The sequence below is a fragment of the Sorex fumeus genome, unplaced genomic scaffold (genome assembly GCF_029834395.1).
Source record: "Sorex fumeus unplaced genomic scaffold, SorFum_2.1 ptg000013l, whole genome shotgun sequence".
NCBI lineage: Eukaryota > Metazoa > Chordata > Mammalia > Eulipotyphla > Soricidae > Sorex > Sorex fumeus.
Window position 1 is genome coordinate 30,552,168 of NW_026606070.1, and position 18,431 is coordinate 30,570,598.

The window sequence follows — 18,431 nt, forward strand, 5'->3', positions numbered from 1 at the left end:
CCTGGCATGTGTGAGGCCCTGTGTTTGATCCTTGCCACCTCATGACTCCATGGAAACTTTTGATGGGCAGCCTTCACCTTTTTTTAAGTTAAATTTTGGGACTGGAGCAATAGTGCCTTGGGTAGGGTGCTTGCCTTGCATACAACTCACCTGGATTTGATTCCCCGCATTCTATATGATTCCCCAGTCCCCTTGAGAAGTGTTCCCTGAGCACAAAACCAGGAGTAAGCCCTGAGCACTACTTGGATATTGCCCCTCCCCCCTCCAAAAAAAAGAGTAAAACTTTATTTGCACATTTTAAAAACACTGCAGTTTGAAAGTCTGTTTTGGGAATAATTTCTGTAAGACTGATGATTTATACATATATTTATTCTTCTGTACAAGAAATAGTAAGTCTAGTTATAGCCTTCCTCTGGTCAAATCCTTTAGTGACTCTTCATTGCTCTCTGGGTAAAGATTAGAACTTGTTTTTAAAACTTTTCTAGTTCTGGTCTTTCCAGCACCACCAGCTGTGGCCCCTGAGCACAGAGCCAGGCTCAGCTCTGGCTTCCCTGCACTGTTGCTAACCCCATGAGGACAGTGAGGGTCCTGGAGGCCACCCACAGCTGTGGGAACAACACCCCAAGGAGCCCAGCCCACGGAAAATGCTTATATTTGCAAGAAAGAATGGGCAAAGCACCACTTTAGTTTCCAATGCCAACAGCCTATTTCAGCAACCTCCTGTTAGCTGTTTTCACTTCTATTGAGATGGTTTGTGGCTCATTTTTGTTAAGGATGAGGTCATTGTGTTTAAAAGTAGTCAAGATGCTTATTGAACCGGCTGTGAATAATTTAATTAACAAATCTACCTTCACAGCTCATGGATGGGAGCCATTATTTCCTGCTATAAAAAAATATCTGACTCAGTTGGCTCTGTTTAAAATTAGTTAATAATGTTTGTTTTTTTTTCAGTTATCATTGCATTTCCATTGAAGTCCTGTGATTTATTGCAAATCCTGTGAGTCAGCTTCCCTTCCCGTGCATGCCCTGAAGCAATCCTTTCTCTGAGTTTGGTCTGCAGAGAGTGGGGTGCATTCACATTTCCCCTGGGGTCTCGTAGGGCCCACCTTCCACCTGATTGAAGTAGCTCATGATTCAGCACTCACCTACCCTTTACAAAGTCACCATGTCCTCTTTTTATTTTATTTGATGACAAATAATTCCTGTGAGCTTCTTGCAGATTGCATTTGACATTTCATACATGCCAAACCAAGGCAATTTGTAAGATTTTGCTCACAGTTGAGTAATTCTGGTGAAAAAAAGAGCCAGCATTAATTGAAAGGAACCTATATTCCTGTATACAGAAGTCTCTTAAAACTCAAAAATAAATAAATAAATAAAAAGGCAAATTCTAGCAGGTTATTACTATTGTTGGCCTTTAGTGTTCATCAAACTGATGAAATGGTCAGGCTTGGTTTCTTTCTTTCTTTTTTTTTTTCCAGAATAATCAGTTTATCAAAGAGATCTACATTTACTGTGTGTTTCACATTTTATGTAGCCATGGCAATACTAAAGCCAATTCCATTGTATAGTAATAAAATGGTGTCTCTCTTCTTCCTGCCCAACCCAGGGCAAACTGTTTCAGCTCTTTCAGAATCTACTCTCTCACATATGAATTAGGGCTGTGAGTTTATCTGGATAAATTAATATATACATATATATATTTGTATATATTATCTGGAAGTGTTACTAGTGAATGAGATGATATAGTCAAATTGCCTCAAGAAGTTCTCAATAAATGAAAACAATACCATTATGTTTGAATCATTCGGAACCATGCAGTATGATTAGAAATTCAGAATTATCTTGGAGAGATACATTTAATGAAAGTTGAATATAGATGGAATATGATTGACATTGCATGGCAAAGTCACTTGTCAATAACCAATAGTGGCTAACGAGGATCATAGTATGAGATCATTTCAAACACAGAATAGTTCTATCTGGAGCGTGTGGCACCTGTTTCCTGAGTTCATGCAGGTAGCTCCACTCTCCTCACTCCATGTGTGATCTGAAAGGGAAAATGGATGATGAATGAAGAGTTGGGCAGGAAAGTTAGCATGAAAAGTTGAAAATAATTCCCATTTTACTGAATTATTTTCGTCTGAGGCCACACCTGGTTGTGCTCAGGACTTCCTCCTGGCTTTGCACTGCTCAGGGATCCCTTCTGGTGGGGCTCAAAACACCATGTGAGGTAGTGGGGATTGAACTCAGGTCGGCCACAAGCACCCTACCTGCTGTACTATCTCTCTATCCCCCTAGATTAACTTTTTTTGAAACTTGCCATGGTAAAATTGAAAGATTACTGGGCTCAGACACTGACCTGGGTGCATTTAAGAAAGTTAATTGACTAAGGCTTTTAAAAATTCAGACAGTGGAGAGGGGGGATGGGATAAAAGGAATTCGGACAGTGATAATGGCTTAAGTTCATAAGATGAGGATAAAATGAGAGAAGTTGTTTTTATAAGTTCTGAATGTAGTGATGATATTTTAAAGTAAGTTTAATGTATTTAATCTACCTTAAACAACTCTTCCTTTTCTTTGAAAAAATGAAAAATAAAGTACATTTGTGTGGGCTTGCATTACAAGGATGCGGCCCAGCTGTTCCTGAATTTAAGGGAAAAGACTACACAAGATGAAGTAGGTTTATAGTAGAGCACAAAGGGTTTAGATTAGGTATAAATATGACCTAATAGCAGTTTGATTTGTTTGAAGCTGTTGTGTTTTTCTTTGGCATATTATAACATTTTCTTTAGAAGACTTTGAAAGTAGAAATACATTTTCATTTGTGTTGAACTAGGCAGTGTCCTTCTATAGATACAAAGATGCTTAATTTTCTGTTACCTTTAATGTTCACTTCTACCCCAAAACTTGGCCACCCACTTTATAGGTTTGTCTGGAAATGTTTATAGGCTCTAAACTCATAAAAGTAGCAGTTGTATTTTTAAAGCATCCTGTTGTTTGTAGTTGATAAGCTTTCAAAAAAGCTAAATTGATGAGATAAGAAGCTGGCCCAGAAATCATTGCTTACAAATCTTTGTAAGAAAAACTCCAACCTCTTATAGTTATAAAGACTAAGTAGCCTATAGTAGATTTTCTTATTTTATTTTTGAAAAATCAGAGAAAACTATGTGAACATTGGACATGCCTTTTATTGCACTTTTGAGAAACAGTTTGTCTCTTTCAGACTTGGTCATTAAGAGCTGTGTTTCGTTGTTTGATTTTTATTTGTTTTCTTTTGTTTTTTAAAATCTATATTCCCACCTCTGAGAATAGGGCATAGAGCTTAAGAAATTTACCTGTGGGGGCCGAAGTGACAGTACAGCAGGTAGCGTGCTTGTCTTGCTTGTTACCTGTCCAGTTTGATCCCAGTATCACTATGGTGCCCTGAGCGCACCAGAAATGATCCCTGAGTGTGTGCAGAGTCAGGAGTAAGCCCTGAGCACTGCTATGTGTGCTAAAAAAAAGAAAAGAAGAAGTTTACCTACTCACTTAAACAGAGAATATTAGAAATAGTTATAAAGAAGACCATTTTAGTCAGATCAAACACAGAATATTTTGAATAGTGATGTTAGTTCATTCAGAAAAAGTGAATGGGGGAAAACAGCTATTTTTTAATGATATTCTGTGCCAGGCATTAAATTCACTGCCGAAGTACATCAGTCAAGTATTCTGAATCAAATTTAAACTTGAATGATATACCTATTGGTATAACTTTAAAACTAAATTAATATCCTATTAGAGATAACTTTTAAAACTGAACTTTAAAATGTGTTGATTTTCCAATGATTGTCAACTGTAGACATTAGTAATGTTTAAGTGGAGGGAAAGGGCCTTTCAAAAAGACAGAAGTCATCTTTGTCTCTTTATACCCGGTTTTTACAACATTACTACAAATGTGTATACTTGGCTCCATGCAGAGATCTTCCGGAAGGCACACTGTCGTCATTTATAACATGGACAGTGCGGTTTTTGTGAGACAGAGGACTGATAGAGAAATGAGGTCAGATGACACTCGGCATAATGCAGCTCTTCTGCTCTTATCGACAGTTAACTGTAAAAGGTTCACTAAGTGCCAGCCTTCCAACCTAACGCCCAAAGTGCTTCAGCTACTTAAGGCTCCGGATATTTTGCCCAATTTCTGAGTTTTCATTCAGTAGGAAACCCATTCATTAAGAATTTTATCGAGTAATTTTTGACTCTCACTGTAGATCACTTTGTTTCACAGACCCGTTTTCTCAAATTGATATGCTTCTAATCACAGGTTATTTTTAAACATGCATTTGGTTTGGACTCATAGCACATATTTAACTCTAGCAATATTGAATTATACTCTGAAATACTTTCCTAATACGAATTCTTCAAGAGTGCTACATAATTTTTTTTCTTCTCAATATAGCTTTTCTCTCCCTCTCTCCCACTTTTCAGGGACTTGGTTTTCTCAACGATCCATGCCCATGAAAATGGATTAGCCATTCTTTATTTAATCCTAATTCTTAAAGACCAATAGAAAGACTACCTGATTTTGTTTTGCTTTCACTTCCTTTCCACTTTCCAGTGAAAATGCATTCTGAAATTCTTCTTTTGTGGCTTTCCTGCAGTGACACAGCAGCCCGAGCTCTGTGGGAAGCCTTGCTGAACACCAAGCACAAAGAGGCCTTAATGGAAGTCCGGAGACATCTAGTGGAAGCGGCCAGCAGGGAGAGCCTGCCCATCAAGATGAGCATGGGTAAGCACGGCCTTCCTGAGGACAGACCCAGGCTTAGAGGAGGTTGATTTTAGCCTGTCCTCTGTGTGGAGCCCACGTGACCAGCATATTTTCAAGGCGGCATATTTAACCCCTAAGAAAGGTACTCTGGTCGTGGTACTGTGGAAAAAATGTGCATACACTGCCATCTGGAGTTAGCAATAACTCTTTTCTGAGACTCAATCTTGGGAACACCAGCTGGGAATGAAGCTCAGTGTCTGAGCACTTGCCTTAATTGTGTAAGGCTCCAGGTTCAATCCCTGGCGCTGCAAACAAGCAAAATATTGAGAACTCTAGGTATGCCTTTGCTTACAGAAAATAGTTGTCTTTATTTCTTTAGTTGATTTTGAACTATCAAAATTTGGTCTGTGGTGTATTCCCTTCATTCTGTTCAGTTCCACTTGTAGTGATGCTCAGGGTTAGGGCCTGAAATGTGCAAGGCCTCAGGATTGACTCCCCAGCACTGCATGCCACCCCGGCTACCTTTCCTGCTGTATCAGTTCGCCATCTGGTGTGGCACTTCAAGATTTAATAAAATGGCAGTGGTAATAATAGTAGTGATGATTATGCTACTTTCTTTTTTTTTAATTTTTATTAGTGAAACACCATGAGGTACAGTTGTAGACTTACAAATTTTTGTGCTTGGGTTTCAATTATACAGTGATTGAGTACCCATACCTCCACCAGTGGCCATTCTTCACCACCACTAATCCCAGTATCCTTCCCACCCTCCATCTCCCCATCCCATCCTGCCTCTGTGGCAGGGCACTCCCTTTTGTTCTCTCTCTCCTTTTGGGTGCTGTGGCTTGCAAAAGAGAATTGAGTGGCAATCATGTTCGGTCTATAGTCTATTTTCAGCATGGATTATACTGCTTTCTTATATCCAACTTCTTGTAATCCAATAAATATTTACATTTTACTGGGTAGGAATCTTTTTCTTGCTGAAATTCATAGCCCACATTACTGATTACTCATGAGCACAAAAATAAAGCTATTAGAAATACAAAGTTTCAGAAGTAAATGTGGATGAATCTAGGAGGAAAAATGCTACAGGGTCACAATATTTTTAAAAACTCATAACTATGTGTTAGTTGATATATATGAGACTTTCATGGAGTATGAAGATGATAAAAAAAAGTGAGGGCAAGAGTGATAATACAGTAGGTAGACCGCTTGCCTTGTATATGGTAGAACCAAATTCAATTCTTGGCACCACATATGGCCCCTGGGCCCCACCAGGAATGATCCCTGAAGATAGAGCCAGGAGTAAGACCTGAGCACTGCAGGGTATGACCCCAAAATAAACAAAAAAAAATCATGTTTTGGTCTGGGGAGATAGTAAGCAGGTAAGGTATTTGTATTGCATTCAAGTTGACCTTGGTTTAATCCCCAGCACCCCATATGTTCCCTGGAGCATTGCCAGGGTTGAGCCCTGAGCACCAAACCAGTAGTAACCCTTGAGCATTGCTTAGTGGTAGATCCCAAAACAAAAAAATAAATAAAAAGTAAAAATAGGACCAGAAAGATTGTATGAGCAATAAGGCTCCTTGTCTTACACATGGGCTGGAGCGATAATACAGTGGTAGGGCGTTTGCCTTGCAAGTGGCCAACATGGCTGACCCGAGTTCGATTCCTCCACCCATCTTGGAGAGCCTGGCAAGCTACTGAGAGTATCTCACCCACACGGCAAAGCCTGGCAAGCTACCCGTGATGTATTTGATATACCAAACACCGTAACAAGTGTCACTATGGAGACGTTACTGGGCCCGCTCGAGCAAATCGATGAACAACAGGAGGACAGTGACAGTGACAGTCTTACACATGACCCGTTCCTGTTTGGTACTGCCCAAGTCCCTAAGCCCTGGGATTCAGGGAGGGATTCCTCCATTCTGACCCAGGAGTAAGCCTTAGTATGGCCCCAAAGCCAAAAAAGCTAAACAAAAGTGAAAATGACTAATATTTACTGAGTACTCAAGTTCTTCAAGTCATGCTTGTGGTATTTAATCTTCACAGGATTTCTCTGAGCTACTATTGATTAGGAAGTTGGGATAGAGAAAAATTAAATTGCCCAAGTCCATACATCTCATTGAGAGGTAGGCACCAACTTGAAGTCCAAACATTCATACACTAAAGAATAATGTTCTTTATTTATAAAATCTCATCACACAACTGATGCTGAAAGTCTTCTATGTAGTTTTAGAGGGAAAATAAAATTGTTATATTGAGACCATCCTGGCATTTGATTATTTATTCTAGTTTCTCCTTTCTTTCTCCTTTCCCATTTTTTCCCCTTTCTCTCCCACTCTTCTCTCCTTCCTCCCCTCTCTTTCGCTTTCCTTTTTTGACCCTCTCTTTCCCAGTCCCAGATACCCATTAATAAGAAGCTCGTTTAGCCTGTAGTGGTCCTTATCCATGAGTATGTGTGCTGGAACAAGGACTAATTCATATTGTGAATCAAGGAACGTCGGAATGCACAAAGAGTCTTTGTGATAAGGTTGATTTATATTATGTCTCAGTGATTGAAACTTACGATGCTATCACAGATCATAACTCAGTTTTTATTGCTTAATGAATGACTCTTGAAAGACCAACACACTTTACTTTTCTAAAGGGTTGTATCTTTTAAAAAATAATCATAGCCAGAATTTTTTTTTTTTTTACAAAAGGGTAATCCTATAAGTAATTCAAGCTTCAATGTTTGAGTTTTCTGTCAACCAAAAAATTTCTTGAGATAAAATGGTTTGCTTTATCCTAAAACACCAGACGTAGGGGTCAGGGGATGAGAAAAATGCCAGACATGGAGGAGAGGAGAAGAGAAGGAAAGAAAAAAAATAAATAAAGGAAAGAAAAAGGCAACTGTTTTTAAACTTTTGTTATATGATGGACCGAGAAAGATTGACTCACACTCACACTCTATTCATGTGCCAAACTTGATTCAGATAACTGGTGTGGCTGCCCATTTCTGCTTCCTACCACTGTCCAAAATTTCTAGTGTGTCTCATTCTATAGACAAATAGATATATGGTCAGTAAGGAAAAGAGTGGAAACAGAGCAGAGCACTGGCATTTGAAAACTGCTTATCATATAAGAAAATCATGCTGTGGAATCTCACATGGCTAAATGCTTGTGCTTTAAACTGTATGTCATTCTTTGAAACCCTGGGTATACATTTTTCTGACTGTGAAAGAGGCTTCTAGTATTTTTTTAGGCATTAAATGAGATTTTAATTCTGTATTGGGGATTCTCTTATTAAATTAAATGCACTGACATGGAAATCTTGGATCCTAAATATAAAAATTTTCAGTAAAAGGTCAGTTCATATTAAAACATTAAGAGCACTAGGAGAAATAAACATCACTCTCTTAAAGAAAAAAGTTTTCTTTCTAAAACAAAGAAAAATGTCTTGTTATCATGTCATATATAAACACACGTCATCTCTCAGAGGCTTTGCTATCAAATTGTCAATTAGCAAAATAGATGTGCTCCAAAAGTGATTTCTGTGGCATTGTGAACTGAATTGTATTTTTTCTTACTGGCTTTCATAATGAAAAATGTGCGCCAAAAGTGAGACTTGCTGGTTTGGATCCAAAATATCCACTTACTGAGGTGAAGAGACAGTGTCCTTCTTAAGCCAATGTTTTATAAAAACAGCCTCTCTGTGCTGTGCTGTGGTTGGGGCCATGCCATGGATTTGTCCTGGAGCTCTCTGCAAAATGTACATGCTCCCCAGAGAGATGCTACTATTAGAGCTCAAGCCAGTCGGAGAGATGGTGTGGCGGGTAAGGCACGTGGCCTCACAAGCATCCATCCCGGACACCCTTCTCCAGCACCACACATGGTCCTTTGAGCACTGCCAGAAGTGATTCTTGAGTGCAGAGCTGAAGAAAAAACTCATCTCAGTGATGCTGACCTTTCTATTGCTGCTTCAGATTTCTTGGAAAAGTCTTCTGTGCTTGATATCTCTGTTTCTTTCTTTTCCTATGTATTAATTTTCTTACATGTTAATTTCAGGCTCCCAAAATTTTTTTACTGAAAAATCTCCTAGATGATTAAATATAAAGACATTTTTCTCAGTCCTGTTCTTTTTTTTTTTCCTTTTTTTCCCACTGCCCCCTCCCTCCCACCCCATTTCCCTACCTCCCCTACTCTTGGTCCCTCTGCATTGTTATGATGTCTGGGGTTGCACAAACACCTGACTGTGGTGCTCACTACAGGTCACACAAACTGAGTCTTGATCTTCCTTTGTTTGGAGTGCTTGCACATGAGATCACCAGGGCCTCCACTTTCAGTCAAGACACATAGTCATGATGGTTGAGTGCTCGCTGGGGTTGGCTTGTAGCATTGCTCATATACGTGCTTGCCAGGACAGGCCTCTACTTCTTCACTTGCAAGATGCTGCTGCCACTTTCTTGTGCATCTGAGTGTTCTATAACTTTAAGTTCTCTTAATGTGCTGGAATATAAAGTCACTTACACCTGGTTGTGAATCTTGGTTCTGCCACTGATTAGCTAAACTTCATTTTCTTCATTCATAAAAGTGGGGGAAATGGAGAATTTAAAAGAAAAGAGAAAGCTCTGAGTAGAAAGGAGATTGTGACTGTCAAAGGTTATGGAAGTTTCTGGAATTGGTATGTTGGGATTATATTCTTTCTGTGGGAAAAACTACATAGGACAGTTCATTGATGAGATGGTCCTTTGATGACAGTGTAATTGAAGCAAGCAAATCGAGACAGATGGACATTTCTCCCTTTATAGGAAGTCTATTCGTACATTCTTCCTGTTCTGTTTATCTTCTAGTCTTAAGAAGTCCTGTACCAAACTTGGGATAGGAAGTGATGGGAATTTTCCCCATGTATTCAAAGTTCAGGGGTCAGTTGAAGGCTAGGTTGTACGTTTATGTTTCTTGGTTTTGGCGTCACACCCAGCAATGCTCAGGACTTTCCTTTGGCTGTACACTCAGAAATTACCCCTGGCAGGCTCAGGGGGTCATTTGGGATGCCAGGCATCGAACCCGGGGTTGGCAACATGCAAGGCAAGCACTGTACTGTCACTCCACCCCATGAAGCCCATATTGTTCCTTGTGCCCCTGACCATGTGTGTGTGTGAATCAGGATCCCACAAGCCTCTTCTTAAGTTTGATTATTCAACTAGAGCAGCTCACAGAACCAAGGAAACTTGCTTCTTTACTAGACCATCAGTTTATAACAAAAGCTATAACTCAGGAATGGCCAGATGGAAAGATGCAACAGGCAGCGGATTTCAGTCTGCTGTACACCCGTGGACCTGAAACTCTCTGTAATAGGGCAGGGAATAGGGAGAGGATCCAGCCCTATCAACAGCTTTTCCCCTACATCTTTGTGGTCACCAACCTAGAAGCTCCTCAATCCCCATCAGTTTGAATTTATATTTTATTCTTATATATGGTTTAGTGCTTTTCCCCATTTCTATATGTCACAACATCGAGAATTCATTTTTTAGATCTTTATAGAGGTTGTAAAAAATGTAAAGACCATGGTTTTCACCCTTCTTACTCATGTGTTTGTATAGGTAGTATAACCTGTCAATTAATATACTGATAGACATGATATATAATGCTTTCTATATTACCAAAAAGAAATCATTATCTATAAGGTAGTTATTTTATAGCTGATTCATTAATTACCTATATTGAGGAAAATATACATAGACCATTTCATGATTGAGTCTAGAGAAATCTTCAGTGATTCAGTGCTAATGAAAGCAAAGATAAACAAAGATAAGCAAATGGGACTACATCAAACTAAGAACAAATGGGACTACATCAAACTAAGAAGCTTCTGCACTGCAAAGGAAATAATGATCAAAATAAAAAGATGCACCCAAACTGGGAGAAAATATTTATCTACCATTCGTCTGATAAAAGGTTGATATCCAGGGTTGATATAAAGCACACACAGATAGGACTTTCAAAGAAAGAAAAACAACTAACCCCATCAAAAAATAGAGGGTGGGGGCTGGAGCAATAGCACAGTGGGTAGGACGTTTGCCTTGCACGCGACCAATCCAGGTTCGAATCCCAGCATCCCATATGGTCCCCTGAACACCGCCAGGAGTAATTCCTGAGTGCAGAGCCAGGAGTAACCCCTGAGCATTGCCGGGTGTCACCCAAAAAGAAAAAAAAAATAGAGGGAAAGATCAACAGAAACTTTCTCAAAGAAGACATACAAATGATCAAAAGATATATGATGATATCTTTTTCAACACCTTTGTACATATGCTACCTTCTATCATTGGTACTTGTTTGTTCTTAGGTAATAGCTATGTTTGATCACATTTACATCTTTTGATTTTACTAGGGAGAATTTTGTCTGGAATTATGAGGAATATACCTGCAAAACAGACATACGTGATTTTGAGATAAATATTGAGATAAATATCTCAATCAATTTTGAAATATTTTCAGCAATTCTGCCAAACAGATAAGTTAAAAACCCAGTAAACCTAATGCAATATGAGATACGGTAATTTTAAAAAGATGAAAAAATTTAGATGCCTTCTAGGACCTCCATGCATTACTGATTCTTAACTCATACACATCCATTTGTTTGCTTATTAGCTATTAGTAGCACTTGGGGAGTGGAGAAAGAAACTGACTTTGAAGAGCTACTTTATTTCAGGTCTCATATTAGAAGTTTTACACATTATGTTTCATTTATTCTTCCAAACCAGCTTGCCACTTTAATAGTCTGTTTTACTCTCACTTGACAACCAAGGGAAAATAACACCCTGAAAGGTTAGGCTTTTTTCAGGATTGTGAACCGGTTTTGTGAACCTGCCCATCTACTCAGTGACTCGAGCTCTCTGAGGCTGACACGCAGTGTCTGTCTCATTCGCAGAGATTCTGCAGTCCCTGGAGAGGTTCTGGAGAGAGGTGGCAGGGCCAGAGGGGGCCAGGGAAGTTTGCCTTCTGTTTGCTTCCTGTGGATTTGCCTTCTGCTTGTGGGCCACCCACACACTTCTTCCTTATCCTATAGAGGACTGGAGGAGTTGAGTCCAGCCCCTAAACCTTAATGAACCAGCTCCATGACACCCTCTCCTCAGAGGTCCAATCAGCTATGTAGCACCCATTGTCAGAAGTTGGAGTTTCAAAGTTTTAATAATTTCATCCTCGCACTTTTATTTCGTCCACCCTTGCAGGGTAGCTGCTCCCAACAGGGGCTACAGCCAAGATACCTGGGAATTTTCTCTTTACCCTTTCGGTGTCCACACAACAACTCCATCTGTCAAATATTCTCTAATCAAACAGATTGTGTTTTCTGCCCTTTACCAGGGCCCTGAGGAATACACTTTTATTTACTTTTGGAAGATTCTTCTATTTATTTATTTGACAACTTATTTTTTCTCCTCTTCCTCTTCTTCCTCCTTCTCTTCCTCCTCCGCCTCCTTTTCCTCCTCCTTTTTCTTCTTATTACTTTTTTTTGGCCACACCTGGCTGCTATGCTTAGAGCTTTCTTCTAGTTCTGTGCTCAGAGATCATTCCTGGCAGTGCTCAGGAGACCACATGTGGTGCCAGGAATTGAACTGGCATCAGTTGTGAGCAAGGCACTGCCTCACCTGCAGCTCTGTCTCTCCGGCCCTCCTGGAATACCCTTTCATAACAGGTAAGGCAGGATACAAACTCAGTCTGCCTGACTTCAATATCGGGCCTCTTTTTAGATAGATGAACTCCCAGAGAGTCAGTAGGGGGAGAGGCCATAGAACTGCCAACACAGGCATGAGGGTGTCATTCCCACTTGAAAACCGAGGGCTCCTCATTGCTTCCAGATAGTTTCCCAAGTCCTGAGCAGGCAATTTATAAAAACCCTTTCTGCCTTCCTATCTCCAGCTCTACCCACTTGTCCCCTTTGTTTCTGCTCCCAGTCCCCCGGCTCACTGCAGATCCAGGTCTGTCTTGCTCACGGTGAGGGCATTGTTTGTGAGGCTTCTTCCTTGCCAGAGTGCACTTGGTTGCATTCCTTAGCACGTGTGATTTCACATGGCCTACATACACACGGAACTAACTCTGTGAGCTCACTTCATTTCCTCTGTTGAAGTGTGTCATCTTTCTTTCCTGCCAGGACCTTGACTCACATAACCATTTGTCTTCCAACACAAGTTTGTACATGTGCTTTCACACACACACACACACACACACACACACACAGAATACACACACATCTTTCCTGTCAGAACTCATGTTATTTTTCCATGATCTATTACAGATGTCATTTTCTCTGTGGAAGCATACCATAGCCTTTCTTTGCACCCCCTTCCTCAGCGGGATGAATTGACTGGTCTGGCTTTTGAAAACCCACAGATCTTTCTTGTCTTTGCACTTATAACAGTACAATAGAGTTTTATATGTGTCGCTCTAAAAACCTTATTAGGGGCTGGAGCAATAGTACAGTACAGCGGGTAGGGTGTTTGCCTTGGATGCAGTCAACCTGGCTTCGATCCCCGGCATCCCATATTGTCTCCCCGGCACCATCAGGAGGGAGTAATTCCTGAGTGCAGAGCAAGGAGTAACCCCTGAGCGTCACTGAATGTGACCCAAAAAGGTCAAAAAAGAAACAAATAAAAACCCCAAACAAAAAAAAAAAAAACTACCAAACCTTGCTAAACAGTATTCATGTCATATTTTTCGTTGGTGTCATGGTCCATAGTGGCTCTAATGACTTAGTACTTTTTGGTTTTTGTGCTTTGTTTGTTTTTGTTTGGAGGCCACACCTAGCTGGGCTTCAGGGCTTACTCCTGGCTCTGCACTCAGGGATTTCTCCTGGCAGGCTTGGGAGATCACATAGGGTGCCAGGGATCAAACCTGGGTCGGCCTCCTGCAAGACATGTACTTTACCTGCAGTATGTACTATCATACCTGCGATAGGTACTGTTGTTCTGGCTCCATGGGCTGAGAATTCTAATATGTGCTTCTTAGTGTCTCCTCCATACATAACGTGAAACTGTGAACTTACTGTATACCCAGTAAATATTTATGAAATGAGCAAATTGTTGAATTAATGCTGTCAGTTGTTATTTGTTATATCATTATCCAGTGGATTGCTTCCCTGCTTCTCTTCCCCGTTGCTGCTTCTGCAATGACTGGGGTAGGAAGGTAACACGCTGTTGATCCTAGTACTTACTGGAGCTCACATGCTGGATTATGCTGCTTGTGTACTTGTTTATGATGCTCTCTGGGACTCACACTTTGGGGTGGCACCACAGATCTCAAAGACAAAGCTGCTGAGATTTCACATGGGTATTTGGGGCAGTTTGGGAAACTGAAGTCAAAGCCTCATGCTTGCAAAATAGGCAGTCTACCACGATTGCTTTTTCTATTAGTTTACAGTGGAATCCAAGAAGTAATTTTAATGTTATTAAAAATAACATTAAATTTAATGTTTGATTTTAATGTTATTAAAAATAGAGGCCAAAACCTTTTATTTATAGAGTTATATTTATTGATATAGGAAAGAAAGAGAAAAAAATCACATAAATGTTCACTAAAGTGAAAATAGCATACTAAGCCTATCAAATGTTTATAAGAGTAAACACGTTCATATGAAAAAAATAACAATTTTTTGAAATAAAATGTGAGGACTTGTACTGCTTTTCAGTTTTGCATATTTCTAATGTCTTGTTTTATAGAAGTAGATGTAAGTTCAGCCTGTTATGCTATATTATATGCTCACATATATAAAGAAAAGTTGGTTTTATAAAGTTATGAAGTTAGAAAGTAGAAGAGATCTGGGACCAGAGAGATAGTATAGTGGAATGGAGGGAGGGATAGAACAGCAAGTTAGGCACTTTTTGCGTGTGACTGACCTGGGTTCGATCTCCAGCATCCCATATGGTCCCCCCAAGAACCACCAGGAGTAATTTTTGAATGTAGAACCAGGAGAAATTCCTGAGCATCGCTGGGTGTGCCCCCAAAACAAAACAAAAACAAAGTAGAAGAGTATATAATAACTTAAGCAGGAACTTGCAGATCTTTTTTTTTGGCGGGGGGGATTGATCTTATACTAACTTTACAAGGAATAGTTTCTTTTCTTCTTTTATGACTTTTGGGTCACACCTGGAGATGGTGTTTAGTGGTTGCCCTCAGGTGGTACTTGAGGTACCAGGAGGTTTCTGGAATGGAACACAGGGCTTCCACATGGAGAACATATTCTTTAGTTCTTTGAGCTCTGCTCAGAAAAGCACAAAGCTGGGAAAACCCCACACAATACCAGGTGTGCCCCTCTCCCTCAAAAAACAAACAAAAAAAAAGTAATTTCTTGTATGTGGGAAAGGAAATCTATCATTGGCTTTTTTCTCCTTCGTTAAATTAAGACCCATTGATCTTTTATGCTCTTAGAATGGCTCTTTAGCATGTCATTTTGTACTACTGTATATTAAACACATGGAAAATACTGACTCTATGCAGAATTCTGATACATATTATGTGTATTATATAATATAGCACACCCACAATTGCTGCTCTCTCTACTAATATCTTAGGGACAGATAAAAGTTTCCCAAAGTACAATTTTCATGTGAAAACCTGAGCTTTTTTTTTTTTTTTGCTTTTTGGGTCACACCTGGAGATGCTCAGGGATTACTCCTGGCTCATGCACTCAGGAATTACTCCTGGCGGTGCTCGGGGGACCATATGGGATGCTGGGAATCGAACCCAGGTCGGCCATGTTGGCTGCGTGCAAGGCAAACGCCCTACCTGCTGTGCTATCGCTCCAGCCCCAAAAACCTGAATTTTTGTTATTCACAGTTTTAACTTTTGTTTTCCTTGAAGTGTCAGGTTCATTTCATTCATTTTTGTGAAAGGTAGGTGAAGAGCAATTGATTTTTATGTTCTCTTCCAGTGAAAATAATGCACCATGAAAATACTGTGGATAACTCTGTCCACAGCTCAAATAACCATACCAGTGCTTTCCCCAAAACTACCGTTGCACATTTGATGGAACAGAAATGCTTTGAATGCATTCATATTTCTTTATTAAGAGTGTTGATATTGAGCTGGAGGGTTAGAACAGTAGGTTGACTTGGATTCAATCCCTGGCATTCCATATGGTTCCCCGAGTACCACCACGAGTAATTCCTGAGTGCAGAGCCAGGAGTAACCCAGGAGCATTTCTGGGTGTGGCCCAAAAAAGTCTCCCCCCCAAATAGTGTTGATGTTTTCTTTAAAGGTTGAGAGTGGAGGGGACTGGAGCAATAGCACAGCAGGTAGGGCATTTGCCTTGCACTCAGCAGACCTGGGTTTCATTCCCAGCATCCCATATGGTCCCCCAAGCACCACCAGGAGTAATTCCTGACTGCATGATCCAGGAGTAACCCCTGTGCATTGCCGAGTGTGACCCAAAAACCAAATCACGATCATGATCATCCTGTTTTTCGTAGATTGCCTTGAGCAGGCACAAGTAACGTCTCCTTCCTAGCCCTGAGATTTTAAAAGAGACATATTCAATGCTCTTTCAGGGTTAGGAGAATGAGACCCATCATTGTTACTGGTATTTGGCATATTGAGTATGACACGGAAAGTTTGCCAGACTCTGTCGTGCGGGCCGGATACTTTTGGTAGCCTGCCAGGTTCTCCAAAGTAAGAACGAGATAGTAAGATGTCTCTTCTGGGAGCAGGGTTTTATAGTCTCTGGGTCTTGGCCATTGATGGGACCAACCTGGCGCCGGCAGCAGCTGGTGGGTGTGACGCCTACCTACTGGAAGATCGGAGATCTGGGTGGAGAAGGCCCAGTCCCGATCGAGCAGGCTTGGAAATTTCAGCCCCGGGACCCGCATGCCTGGGTTCCTCTGCCGGTTCCTTCATGCATGAGGCTTGTCTGGATGTGTGGAGAGTGGTCTCAGCATGGCTGTGCTGGTTCTGGGGGTCTTCGGCTGCTGGGGCTCTGCTGGGGGAGGGGAGAGGGAAATTCAACCCGCCCCCCTCCAAGGGGCCCTGGTGAGGACAGCCAGGCACAGGCGCAGGAGACTCTGCCAAATAAAAAACCAAATAAATAAATAAATAAATAAATAAAGGTTGAAGATGGAAGAGTTCTGTCAGGGCCATCCTGAAGGAAAACTGCTTAATTTGATGCTGGCTTAATTGGTGCTTATGTACCAGATTTTTATCTATCATTGTTTTTATGCCATTAATGCATATATACTAGAAGACTGAAATGGAGTGGTGTTATAATTATTATTTTGGGGCACACTGTTAGTGTTCAGGGCTCTGTGCTCAAGTGTCACTTCTGGCAGTTCTTGGGATGGCAGGAATGCAGTGCTAGAATTGAAATGCAGTTGATTACACATAAGGCAAGTGCCTTACCTTCGTACCTTCTCTGGCCCCCCATCTTAGTTTTATTATGAAATAGTTTTGTCCTTTCTATTTAAAGCTATCTCAGGGAACCAGATGTTTGTGGAACATCTTTAAGAAACATTATTAGAAGAATGTCATATTGTTTGGGGTATAAGATTGTCACAAGTTTCTAGAGATCAGTGGAATTATAGTTGAACATTAAGGTAGAAGAGAAAAGAGCTCATTGAATTTTTACCTAGATGTTATCCATATTTAGAGGTAATAGCCACTTCCTTTAATTCATTAAAATGTGCATATTTTGTGTGAATATTATGAGTAGGTTCTTGTATAGAATCACTTAATCACTTAATCACTTAATCCCCGTTATTCATCGATTTATTCGAGCGGGTGCCAGTAACGTCTCCATTCATCCCGGTTGTGTGCTAGCGTAGCCCAATGGTATCTGTTCGTTTTAGGAACATGTAGAGCCTCAAACCGATCATTTAGGGTCTTGACGAAGAAGTCTGACCATCTTATAGGTGGGCGTCCACGTGATCTTTTGATGTCTCGTGGAATCTAATCAGTAATGGCTCTAGTCCAGCGGTTGTCTGTAAACCTCATTACATGTCCAGCCCATCTGATTTTTGATGTCTTGGCAAATGAGACAGCGTCTCTGATTCTTGAGCGTTGACGAAGATCAGAACTCCGGATTCTATCTCTCATTTGAGTGAATCGTGATATTCCAAGCATAGTTCTTTCGATTCCTCTTTGAGAGACCCGAATAGTGTTCTCATCCTGTTTTCGTAGGGTCCAGGTCTCTGAGGCATATGTTAATGCAGGAAGAATAGTGGAATCAAAGAGATGTGCTCGTAGTTGGAGGTTCTTTGTCCTTTTAGTTATTTCTTCAATGCTCTTGAAGGCATTCCAAGCCGCTCTCTTCCTCCTGCGTAACTCAGGTGCCAGGTCATTCATCATGTTGATTTCTCGACCTAAGTATATATAACTGTTGCATTGGGAGATGGTGGTTCCGTTGAGAGCGAATGGAGCGTCAGGAACAAGGCTGTTTCTCATAAACATTGTCTTCGTAAGATTCAGCTGTAGTCCAACCTTTCCACACTCACGGTCAAAGTCCGCAAGCATTTGTGCCGCTTGGCTGATGTTTGGTGTTATTAGAACGATGTCATCAGCAAAGCGGAGGTGGTGTAGTTGCCGACCATCTATCTTCACTCCCATATTTTCCCATTCTAGTCGTCGCATGATGTTCTCGAGGGTGGCACTGAAGAGTTTTGGTGAAATGGTATCACCCTGCCGAACCCCTCTCTTGATATGGATGATTACTTCTTTG

At 40.7% G+C, this 18,431-nt stretch overlaps 1 protein-coding gene across 1 annotated transcript in view; it reads left to right on the forward strand.

Annotated features, from left to right (window-relative positions):
- SCFD2 (sec1 family domain containing 2) overlaps positions 1 to 18,431 on the forward strand; it is a 379,756-nt gene that overhangs the window by 26,659 nt on the left and 334,666 nt on the right. The window contains exon 3 of the mRNA XM_056111373.1: positions 4,641 to 4,768. Within this exon, the coding sequence (XP_055967348.1) occupies positions 4,641 to 4,768 (128 nt within the window). The remainder of the gene's footprint in view (positions 1 to 4,640; positions 4,769 to 18,431) is intronic.